Source organism: Neolamprologus multifasciatus, chromosome 22, assembly GCF_963576455.1.
Source record: "Neolamprologus multifasciatus chromosome 22, fNeoMul1.2, whole genome shotgun sequence".
NCBI classification, from domain to species: domain Eukaryota; kingdom Metazoa; phylum Chordata; class Actinopteri; order Cichliformes; family Cichlidae; genus Neolamprologus; species Neolamprologus multifasciatus.
The window spans coordinates 20,971,851-20,984,527 of NC_140459.1; the positions used below are offsets into that span (position 1 = coordinate 20,971,851).

General features: G+C 41.1%; 1 protein-coding gene across 1 annotated transcript in view; it reads right to left on the minus strand.

The window, feature by feature from the left end:
* Positions 1-12,360, minus strand: part of slc25a13 (solute carrier family 25 member 13) — a 52,740-nt gene extending 40,380 nt beyond the window's left edge. The window contains 4 exon segments of the mRNA XM_085147895.1: positions 3,544-3,659; positions 10,271-10,413; positions 10,582-10,635; positions 12,170-12,360. Of these exon segments, the coding sequence (XP_085004021.1) occupies positions 3,544-3,659; positions 10,271-10,413; positions 10,582-10,635; positions 12,170-12,181 (325 nt within the window). The 5' untranslated portion in view covers positions 12,182-12,360.
* Between the last annotated feature and the right edge of the window lie 317 nt (positions 12,361-12,677).

Below are 12,677 nucleotides of genomic sequence, written 5' to 3' on the forward strand. Positions count from 1 at the left end.
TTGGGAAATAAGGGAGAAGCTGATAGTGTGTGGGTTCATCTGTGAATATGTGTCATTTTCTAACCAGCTCATATTTCACTAGTGGAATCCTAAATGCTGCAAAAGCTATTACATAAATGTAGGAGTTAAAAAATACAAAGTTTCTCACTCATACATAACAGAATATTGGAGGCATTATAACAGACATGGCACTCCAAGAATCCCAAACTGAGAGCTACAGGAGACAGCAAAGATGGTAGTAGAAGTTTAATATGCGAAAACTGCATGTTTGTGCAAAGTTTTCACATCTGACTGCTGAGTGTAAACATGCAGTTATGTCCTGGTGTCCACTGAAAGAAAAGTCATGTAAATCCAGAGAAATTTCTACCTAATGTGCGCTAACTATTGCATGTTCCAGATGACAATAAAGTAGTTCTTCTACTTCTTCAAAATAACTGCCCATACAAGTTTCAGTATGGCTGCCAAGAGGCGATACTTGCTATAAAATAACTTTGATAACATGGAAGCACTTAAGCACAAGTGCCTTCGACTTTTAAAGAAACTTGGTAAATGAACCTTGCTCTGCTGCCCTATTGACTTCTTGTAAAACAGAGACTATTTAAACAAAATGCAGCAACCAGCGAGGCAAAGCAAAAGCAAACCATCTTTTCCTCAAACACTTAACAATTACAGATCGCACCGCACTTTTAAGGCTAATGGCCGTGCGTCGTATGAGGCCTCCATTAAATAAAAATCCATCCACGGTTTCTTCCTGTTCAGGTTTTTAGTTTGCTCTAATTAAGACCTCAAATCTGAATGCTGCAAAGTCGTGTGAGTCAAGCCTTAACAAATAGCATGTGTTTCCTGACTTCTGGTTAACATTAGTAATTATTTGATTTCCCCCCCTCCAAAATAAATAAAGAAATAAAATAAAAAATGTGCAATTGTTGCTGACAAAATGTCAACGTCAATCTCGCGAATACAATTCTGCTCTGATTGAGATTTAAGTTCCCCTAAATCAATGGTGAATGACACATGGCAGAACTTGTTCGAGCTGTGTAGGCTCTGTATTGAGAAGGAAAGGCTTTTCTTCTCACTTATGTTCCTCTGCCTGAACCCTCTAAGCCTCTGCAGCCAGTGGAGTGGAGAGACACTGAACATGAGTCCTAAATTACAGCCTTACTAAAGAAACAAAAACAAACCAATAGAGTGACCTGTTTCTTATTACCAAACAGGCTGCGCTGAAGGAGTGGAGAAAGGAAAAAGGAGGAAAGAAACTATTTTTTTTCCTTTTTTCTTTCTTTTCTTTTTTTTTTACAGAAAGGGAGGGAAATAGAGAGTGAGTGAGTGAGAGAGAGGGAGAGAAAAGAAAGGTAATATTTACTTCAGCCCAGCATTACCTTCTGAAGGAAGACAGCTTGTGTGCGTGTATGTGTGTGTTTCTTTACACTTTAATGAGGCAATAAATATACAGCCTTTAATTCTTTAAAGGACAGGCCGCTCCCGAGTGTGACGTTTATATTATCAGCTTTTATAGACCTGTCAACACTCAGACCTCTTTAAGTCTTTTTTTCCCCTCCCCACCTTTCTTCTTCTTCTTCAGTTTTTTTGTCTTTCTGGCGGAGCTACAACTGCATTTATACGCTATGTTACGTTGCAGTTTTTATGAAGTCGACTTTCCAGCAAATTATGCATTTATATTTTTTACGTGCTACAAATTCTGAGCAATGCGCCGCCCTTGTACTTAACACAAAACTGCTCGGGTTATTATCGAATAATAATAATAATAAAAAAAATGGCCTGACAGAAAAACTAAATGAAATTTGGAAAAAGAAACAGAAATCGGACTACAGACATTTATTACACGGGGAAAACAAACAGGGCTTTAATGCGGCACGAGCTGCAGTTATGAATGCTTTTAATAGGTAATAAAAGAAAGGAGTTCTTATTTCTGTGCCTGGCTTGGTGAGGCTGTTTAATCAAATGAGTGGCATGAATAGTGAAAAAGAGTAAAAAAAAAAAAAGAAAAAATCTGCAATGTGTCACAATAAAGCAACTTTGACAAGCCTATAATCTCAGCCACCAGTTATTTGCTTTTCTTGGTGAACACGGTCGCCCGATGCAAGTGGCAGACGCTGCAGCCAGTGTTTATGCGTTGCACGATGTGTGTTATGTTTTTCGTACAATTTTCCACTCGTACGCAAGTCTCATAACTCGCAAGTTTTGGGATATTCATTAACCTTTGGGAGACGCAGAAAAACAGCAGACCTTTTAATTGCCACCAAGACAACGTCACTCTAATTGATCCTTTTAAATATGAAAATTTACATATGTGCATATATAATCACCCGCAATGATCTTGCACCCTGTCGACAGCAACAATTAAAATGAAATTCACTTACTCTTCCCCTGTTTGCGAGCGGGATGTGTGCACTGCATTTCAAATCAAGCCTAATGTGCCAACACCTCGCACACCTACAGAAGGCTGGCATTAGACTTGTTTAAATCAATTAGGCAAATGTGAAATGAGCAACGAGTACAAATGTCTTCCCTTTTCACCTACGAGCTTCCAGGCATCACAGTAATGGTGCCAATCATGCACACACACACACACACACAGAGCCACCCACCCCCTCCTCCATCTTCATCTGCATCCCGTAGTTTCCGCCAAACCTCTCCAACGCCGACCCTAACCTCATTTCTGCAGATAAGCTACCAGACCACATACAGTATTTTTGTTTGTGGATGCAGCTCTAACAGAACAGACAAGTTGAGGTCAGACTCCCCCCCCCCCCCCCCCCCAACCCTCCACTCCCCGCACCTCCACATAAACAAAGGAGGACTGCACGAAAACTTCTTCAGGGCACATTTAAGAGGAGCGCGCTGCCTGAATAAGTCTTTGGTAAATGTCAGCAAATGAGGTTCAGTGTTCAGACCTGAACTTTGTCTCACTTTACATAATAACATTATTGCTACGATTCAATAAACCATCACTTCTATTAAGACGGTGTCCTGATTAGTTTTGTGAGCTGGTATCATCCTCAGCATGATACGAACGCACAACCTGAGGAAACTGCAACATTAGAAAGAGTAGAAAAGGTTTTCCCAGTGTTTCTTTTTTTTGTCTCTCCAGATTTTGTTTTACTTGAACTAAGAACACATGTGTCGAACAAATGACTTACCTGATAATATACAACAAAGACAACGATGCTTTTCTCATGATTAAAACTGCGATACGTATGATAAGAATATCAATACCATAACAGGAACAGTTTAAAATGAGCACAAAATACGCGTCTGTACCAGAAGTGATCATAACTTTCTGAGCTTTTTACTTTGAGCACTGAATCAATATACACTTTTAAAGTTTATCACAATATCTACTACATGCATCAGAATCAGGATCAGAATTATGTCTAATAAAAATAAAATATGTTTAATAAATAAACTGTGGTACGGAAATTGATTGTCTGGCATTTACATCAGATTTGCACAGTAGATGCATCTGTGCAAACTTAACTACAGCTAAAGGTTAACTTGTAAATCAGACGCAGAGTTACTTACCAAAAGTGGTAATCCCAATGCCCGTTTTATCAAACAGCAGGAAGGCAACCATGAAAAGTGAGTCTGGGGCACACAGCACCGATTCAAATGCTACAAACTCCTGAAAGGAGATCAAGCTAGGAGAGAGAAGGACAGAGGGAAAGAGGATAAGTAGGTCTGTAACAGACGGTTAAATGCTGTCATTTGAGCTGATTCATTACTGTGGTACGTTGTGTTTCAGGTTCCCTGTATAAATACTTCATCGGCTACGCATGTGATCATTGAGTCTTTGATATTCAATTAGCCGTGTAATACATAATAAAGACTTAAGCGTAAATTACACTAATGAAATGAAATATTAAATAAAATAATTAAAAAAAAACAAGTGATTTTAACACGGCATTAAACTGTAGACACCGTCATAATTACTGCCACACAGTGGCAAACCAGCACACTTGGACAACCTATCAATCTGCGCAACACGTAATTCAAGCAGCCTTTTATCCTTTTAGTCTGTTATTCCATATGTAATGTAATAAAATCATCGAGTGTGACAGCAAGAAAATAAAACATTTTTAAAAGCTCAGTGTGTGTTCCCGGTCTGCGCTGGCAGCTAACACTGAGAGGGCCAACTTTACACCACACAAAAAAGGCTTAAAATAGGACGTTTCACATGCAGAGTGTGCCATTTTAAACAAGCAGACAGGTGTGCAGGGGCTTGGGAGCCAGTTAAGGACATAAGTCAATTCAACATAAATTTAATATAAGATGAGGCCATTACGTGAAAGCCAACAGGAGCCATGGCGAAAAACGAGAAAAGGAAGGGTGAACTTTGTTTGCCACAACACTATGAGACGAGCTGAAAGTCTAGTTTTCCTATTACAGCACTTCATCTCTTTGTCACTGTTTCCCTAGAAGCCTCAATAGAGGTACACACGTCCACATGTACCATCAGCAAGCAAAAAAATAAACACAAAAACACTGCCTATGTGTGAGCCCACTGAGAGCCCCCTCAGGAAAGTCCCACTGTGTAGAACTGGACCACGCAGTCTAGCCTTTATATAGGCCCTGGTTCACAGTTGCCCTAAGTCCATTATGAATTTCACAAATGGATCTGATAATTACAGGAAGGGTCAGCGTTAATGAGCAGTCCCCGAGCATCCATCTATTAAACCCATTTCAATTTCCGAGGGGGAGTGTGGCAAGGAAGGAGGGGGGGCAGTGATTGCATTTTCCTTGTTGTTGTAATTAATTATGTTACTGATGAAATTTAGAGGTGTTTGTCTGGCCTCAGAGTTTAGGTTTCAGGCTTGTGTGCATTTATATATACACAAAGTATAGGTTTATAACCAGAAAAAGACTGCAGTAAAGAAGACTGGAGGAGGAGGCATCGACAGAAAGTAGTGCTTTAGGAACTTATTCTTAAACATGAATCCCAGAGATCTTTCATAAAGCAGCGCTTAGATAAAAGCTTTATAGTCTTTTGAATGCAGTCTTCAAAACTACCTTTTCTCCCTTCCAACATTCGTGAAAAACCCAACGAGGCAAAGCGGCAGCGACAAAAGACACAGATTAATACCTGCTTTCAATAAAAACCCAGAAATACATTTCGAAAGATAGCATCGATACATTTCGTGAAAGGCATTGTGTGTGTGCTGGAAAGGGAGCCGCTCAAGAACAAAGGGAAGTGTGGAGAGGGGATAAAAGTGAGCTTACGGTTTCTCCTCAGCGGCAACTGAAATCAGCTGTCATTGTTTCAAAGGCAAGGCTAATTGTTTTATTAACTAAGCAGGTAGTTCTTAAGAGCAGGTCCCCGCTGATGGTAAGTAGGTGGAAGGGGGCACAAAAGCTCACTGCAGAGTCCGGGGATCTACTGTTAAAAACAAGTCTAATACCCTCGCCGCTCACACTGCTGGAATACTCGCAAACTCTCCAACACCTCGCCGATCCTGTGCGACACGTGCACGGCACACTTGCAGGTTAATAAAAGGAGTTTAAGCAAGCACAGCCTCAAAGACTCACAGAGAACTGCTGTTTTGAGATGGAAACAAGGGAAAATGTCAGCTATGTGTTTTTGGAGTTTTTTTAACACGCATCAATTTGCATGCACGCTGGTCATCCCGTCTGTGTTTTCCCAGACATGGATAATCAGGATATTAGTGTAACCGAGAGGGCCATTGATCAAGAAAGGGATTGGACCACAAGGGTGGGAGGGGGTGGGGAGGGGTCCAGACAAGATCCAGGGGGCATCTCCGTAAAGCGCACTGAAAAACATTCCACATGCTCATAAGCATTTACACACAACTCTGCAGCCGGGGATGAAGCTTATGATGGTTGATTAGCAAGCGCCATGACGGCTGCAAAATGATTACCATGAGGGGAAAAAAAGGGAGGGGGGGGGGAGGGTTGCATCATTTTTTGCTATGCAGATTCAAACCCTGACGAGACCGCTCAATAATCAAATCAACCAACAGCATCTACCAACCATCAACTGCTATGGCATGTGTCCAGGGCTGCCCCATCCATGTTTGCAGGCTGGGATGAACCGCGGAAGACGGGGCTAATGTGATACTCCTCATTTGCTTACTTTACTCCACGGGATTTGTTAAATCCTTTAAACAGCAATATTTATGGGATGCATTACATGACAAAGGCTCGCATGTGTTTCTATGGATGACAGCTGAATGACACTTTTGTCATGATGCCAATTCAATGCAGTTTAATCTGTCTCCGATATGCCTGTCTGACATTACAACTATATTCCATATATATATGTTTATCTCATCTTCATCACCCAGCTTTTACTTCTGTCTTCTCTCAGCAGGTATTTAAATACACAACAAATATACAAAAAAAAACCAGGCTTGGAAATACTGTTTACAAGTAACATAAATGCATGGTGTTGCTGTGGCCCGGCTGATAGAAAGACAGCTCTCCTTCGTTGATAGTAGTGGGGGAGAGGGGCCTAGAGGGGCTTCAATAATCCCCTGTCCCTGGCATCTTGGCACTGTTACTGACAGCCTTCCACCCACCTAGAGAACACTTGCACACAGACACACCCCAAAAACCCCACATACACACACGCAGGTGAGCGGTATGTGTTCGCCTTCTAGGAGTGGACACCCACCAGTCCAAGTCCAGAATGCTCGCAGCCTCTGGAAGACTGCTATTTTCCCAGCACGCTCCCTTAACAAAGTTTTTTCTTTTTTTTTTTCCAAACCTCCGAGAGTCTATGGGTGGAAGTGTTTTTTTTTTCACACTTGAACAGATGCTTCTATCAAAATATCAGGGGGAAGAAGGAATGGATAGAAAGGTAGGGAGTCGGAAAGAGGCGAATGAAATAGAGGGAGCTCGGAGTGCATTGTAGTATGTGAGTGCAAAGAGAGAGTGATGATCAGATAGGAGGAATGTGCGAAAAGTCAAACAAGAAAAAGAGGACATAAATAAGTTGACTGAAAGAAGAAAATCTTTAAACCGTCTTCTAGGCCTATGTGTCAGGTCCCTGGAAATTGAGGCGTCTCCACCCTCCAAAGCCCTGTTTCTGTTTCGCTCTCTCTTGATCTATCTATCTGTCTCTCTGTCTCACTGGGACGGCGAGAATAAGAGGGAGAAAAGTGATTTCCACATAACAGATTGTCAGGACTGTCACTATATCCCCTGATTTACACAGTCACAGAGGGGGAGACAGACAAATGTATTTTCACTGTTTACATTGCCCCCCCCCCCATTCCACAAGCATTGAGCCACTCAGATACACACTCACACACACATTGGCGTCTAAGTAAAATTTCTCTCGCACAACACAAAAGTAAGCGAGCGTGCCACCTCCCATCCGACCCCCTGCTAAATCTATTATCCCCACACTCATCTTGCTGAAATGGAGTCCTACCTGGCAAAAACAGCAGCAGGCGCACTAGCTGCAAATACGCTGCACCTCATATGCCGACCGAAACGTATTGTTCGCGAGCGTATTTGCATGAGATCGGGCATGCTGGATGAAAATCCAGCCGCTAAAGTGGTTTGTTTTGTCTTGCTCCTTGTTCTTTTCTGGAGCTTTGCGCGGCTGAGTGCTTAAAAAGAAAAAACGACGCAATTCTGTTTTCATGCTACAGGCGACGGCCCCGAGGCTGTCGCATCTCTACTTATTGTGTTTCTTCTGTGTTTGTGAGGTCTGCAGAATAATCATCTGGTCTCTTTTGCCTCATCAACTCGTTTGTCTGTTAAAGTTCAGGAAGAAAATAACACATCACAATGCACAGGCCTGTACAGCAACTATACGAAAAGAAAGTGAATCGCATCTAAACTAAGTCTAAACAATATTTGGAAGAAAAAAAAAGATTTTTTTTTCTTTTAAAAATGACTCTTTTTCCTGTTTTGCCCCCATATCATTTCCATTCTCTTCCACAAAACCAAAATGAGGTTTAGATACAAAGCCTGGGCCATGGGTTCCTAATAGATTTACCCTGATGCCACGGCCACCATTTATCCTGCTCCAAAGCCGCACAATGCAACTGAGTGCTCCTGAATAGCATGGGCAATTACAGTGCATGTGTGATTTTTTTTCTCTCTCTGTGTATGTGTGTGCGTGCATGCGTGTGTGTGTGTGTGTGAGAGAGAGAGCATGCACGTTGCTCTCTCTTTTTCCAATTCCAAAAACCCCCACTACTCACATCTCACTGTCCTCTGTAAGTGCAGACACACACACACACACACACACACCTTAAAGCAGATGTAATAACATGAAACTACACAGCCATGTGCACTTTGCTCTTTGTAGAAGCCCAGGTGGTTACCATGGCAATGTGGGCCTTTTTTTTTTTTTTTTTAATCTTTTTTGACTTACCCTAACATTTTATTACCCATCATTATGTATCATTAAATACATACATATTAATGTAAAAAACAGGGGTGATGGGGATGGGAGGGGGGAGGCGTAAGTGTGAAATTAGGGGTGTATCTACAAAAAAGCCAACACCTGACAGGGGCCTTGGTGGTTTTGATGTCTCATTGCTATATAATTCATGTATGAACGTCCCCCTGTGCATTTCTTACACCAAAGGATTAAGTCATAGGTTTGTTTATAAAATGCAAAGTAACACTAGGAGGCTAGTCACACAAGATCAAAGGGATACATAATCCATGTACTAATAGCTTCAATAAGAGTCTATCATGAGCTTACCTCCTAGCAGGTGGCTTAATATTAATAAGGCTGAATACATTTGTGGTTCAAATAGGAAGTTCAGCCCGAAATCAAATGCACATATTTTCCTGTAGCCTGAAGGGCAATTCATCTATCTAGTCTGTTTAGTTGTGGGATTAAATATAATGGACCTAAATGGCACTTGCAAAATAAACGAATAAATCAAATGAAATCATTAAAAACATTCAGCAGCAATGTCTCTTTTCCCAAAATAATAACCAGGTTGATCAAAAAAATGCAAAACTTTGCTGTGAGCAAGAACTATTTTCTTTCTCCAGTCTTGATCCACCAACCAAAAGAAGCGTGCATCTAGCCGATGTCTGATTTCTGTGTTGAATCTACGCAACACCTACAACACAGCCTACGCAAGTGGTCAACGCAGTTGCCAACACACTATTTCGCGAGGAGTTTCTCACTTCAGTTTCATCCATTCTCTTCCAGCTAGTTCAAAACATGGCAGTAAGAGGAGCTGGAAATGCACAGGAGGAATCAATGGTACCAAACAGGCCTATCAGAGTCGCTGAGGCCTGCAATAGCATGACGTGTAGCTACAGGTTGTGCATGTAGGGCTTTAGAAAAGTTTGTGGTCATGACGTACCTATGGCATAAACTTAACACAGAGGTATTAATCCACTGTTATTCTACAGAGTGATATTCATGACATGTTGTGATTAAGCAGAATAAAAGTAGTTCTTCCATGCTTTGAGCACCACGAGGAAAGTGATATTTAGTTCTAATATATTCACAAGAAAACAGACTTCCTATTTTTGCTATCATCCAAACTAGCTACCCCAAAAAGAGTCTAGACCAGGGGTCCCCAATCCCAGTCCACGAGGGCCGGTGTCCCTGCAGGTTTTAGATGTGTCCTTGATCCATCACAGCTGATTTAAATGGATAAATTACCTCCTCAACATGTCTTGAAGTTCTCCAGAGGCCTGGTAATGAACTAATCATGTGATTCAGGTGTGCTGATCCAGGGTGAGATCTAAAACCTGCAGGGACACCGGCCCTCACGGACTGGGATTGGGGACCCCTGGTCTAGAGTAAGGGTGTCAAACATAAGGTCCAGAAGCCAGAATCAACCTGGCAAAGACTCCAGTCTGGCCCACTAGATAGATTTGGCAAATAAGAAGGGCATACATTTTGGACTTTTATTTGTATTTTAATAGGCTTTGCTGCTTCTCCTATTAATGAAATTGAAATTACATCTTTTTCTTATATTAAAACATCTGAGTCAAATGTGTAGTTAAACTTCTGGTGACTTCTAAGATCAAAGTAGGGTGTATGTGGCCCATCATGTAATCTCTGGTTTAGAGCCCTTAAGCAAGATAAAAATATCCACATTTCTGAAATATTTTTGAACTGATGATGATAAGCCTTATGAGATACTCATTTTCTGGACTTATATTTGCATTTCCCTTACATTGATCAGGTCACGTTTGACACACCGCTACACTTTCAATATCATTTAAGTACCCTCCTAGAATTGTCTACAAAACCCTACATATGTGAAATTTTCATTGCCTAAAAGATAAATGGTACACTGACCCATCTTTCTTCTGGTCCACCACTCCAGCCAGCAGATTTGTGGCCTCATTGGTCAGCAGAATGTCCGTGTGAGCATAGAGGAAACGGCTCACGAAGTCCTGCGCCGACATGAAGTATTCCTCATTCTTCTTGACGCTGGCATACTTTAAAACAGAAAATTTTTTAGAAAAAGATAAAAATAAAGACACAAGGCTTAGAAATTCATATAAAAAAAAAAAAGAAAAGAAACCTAAATCGAAAGATGGGAGAAAACCTTCTTTGATACTAGGCAAACTCAAAAAAGAGAACAAAACACATAAGTCAAATCCCACCTTTTCAAAAATGGCTTTCAACTCAGTGGGGTTGGCCCTCCTAGGCAGAACTGCCTGCAAAATGATGAGAGAATGTTTTGTGAATAGCCATACCAAACCTATATCATCATCTGAGCCGGTCCTGGTGAGTCACATTGTAGAACAATGATTTTTTTTCTTTTTGGCTACTGGCTTGTAAACAAAGCTTTGTCTGTCTGCAACCACCTCTTACACACTGGAATGCTTTTAATCACATACCTGTGATCACATATTGTACATTCAAGGTTTCTTTATTAGCTTTTTATGTTATTTTTATTGTTTTAAACAATATTTCTTAGGGCAAGGATGTCAAACTCACATGGTGGGCCACTTTGATCTTAAGTGGGCCGGAGCAGTAAAACTCCCCTTTCACTCAGTGTAAAGAAGTTTAACTACACATTTAGCTGTGAAGTCTTAATATAAGAAAAACACTTCATTTCAACAGTATTTCTTCGTTTTTAGGGGATAAAGAAATACTGCTGTAAGAAATGAAAGAAATGTGTCAGCGTGACTTAAATTGTAACAACTGAATTTATAAAATTACAGAAAAATGAAAAGTGATATAAAGAAATATCAGACTGTTTTTTCGTGTAGACCAATTGTACAAAAATAAAAATAAATAAATAAATCTACAGTAGATCATAAAAAACAGGCAATTTTCTGTCATTTAATTCTATATCTATTACTTATGTACGGTGGTGTAGTATGAATATCCATAGGTAAAGTTTTCATAAGTAAGAGAAGCAGCAAAACTTAATAAAATACAAATAAAAGTCCAAAATCTGTGCCTTTCTTCTGATTTGCCAAAGCTGTCTAGTGGGCCAGATTGGAGTCTTTGCCGGGCTGATTCTGGCCTCTGGACCTTATGTTTGACACCCCTGTCTAAAGGGAATAAATTATATATGTTGTCTGTAGGTTTCTACATTTAGTTAAAGCCTCTGGAAAAAGTTTGTGAAACCTTTAGAAGAAACGTCAGTACCTCCCGTCTCAGATAAGAGCTACACACACAGCTGTAGGTGATGATGATGGTGTCAAAAAACATGTTAGAAGTTTCCTCAGCTCTGCGGGAACTTCTGCACCCGGTGGGGCGTTCATAACAGAAACGCCACAACTTGTAGCATGATGCTATCCAAGGTTACCGGTGACTACAACCGACTTTTTATTAAGTAAGGTGGAGAAGAGGCCTGGGAGGAACAAGGTGGAGTTAGAGAAAGGAAAGGAAAAAAGAGGAGTGGAGGAAGCAATAGCATCATTGCTACGTTTCACATCACTGTGGAAACACCACTTCATTCAGCTTATAATAAAAAATGCTGCTAGCCAAATATTCACCAACTAGCTAACCGGGACCAGTAAAGTCTCAATGTCATTACCGTGTGGTCAGTGTTAAACTCTAGCACATCCTATTAACTGGCTAACCGGCAGTTAGCGAGCCCTCCTCCGGGCAAACGTCATGACAGGCGGAGGGCTTCGGGTCGCACACCCCCTGCACCGGGCACACATCGCCGACAAGGCGACAGCTCCTGCCAGCAACACGGGGAGGTGACGTGGGGAAAACTAAGCAGCTGCTTACCTTTGTTGCCATGCTAAAGCGAGCTCACTGTCAGATAGTCCTGTTCACTTCCTCCTGCGTGACGGCGTTCCCATGGAGATTACGCGCCGGTGCAGTGCCAAAGGAAGGTGAAAGAGGATCAACCGCGCACGTGGTGCGGGCCGTGGAAGGTTGGGTTGTTTTTTTGTTTTTTCAAATTGTATTTGTTTTATTTTTTATTTTATGCATTTACAGAGAGAAAGTTCTCTTGTTGGTACTCTGTCTTGTATTAATCTATTACACACTCCCAAGATGCATAGGATGCATAAGGCATAGGATGGAGCACAAGGCCCTGATAATATGTGCATGTACTTTGGATACCTAAGGAGTCTAAATATTTGTTTTGCCACTTTGCAAAGAAGAAATTCACTATAAAATCAGTTTAGGCTCTGTCCCAGACACTAAGGTGTCACACGCTAAGCTCATTTTAAAGTTACAACTCAAAATAATCATCCATTCCTTTATAATCCTTATCCAATAAAACTTAACA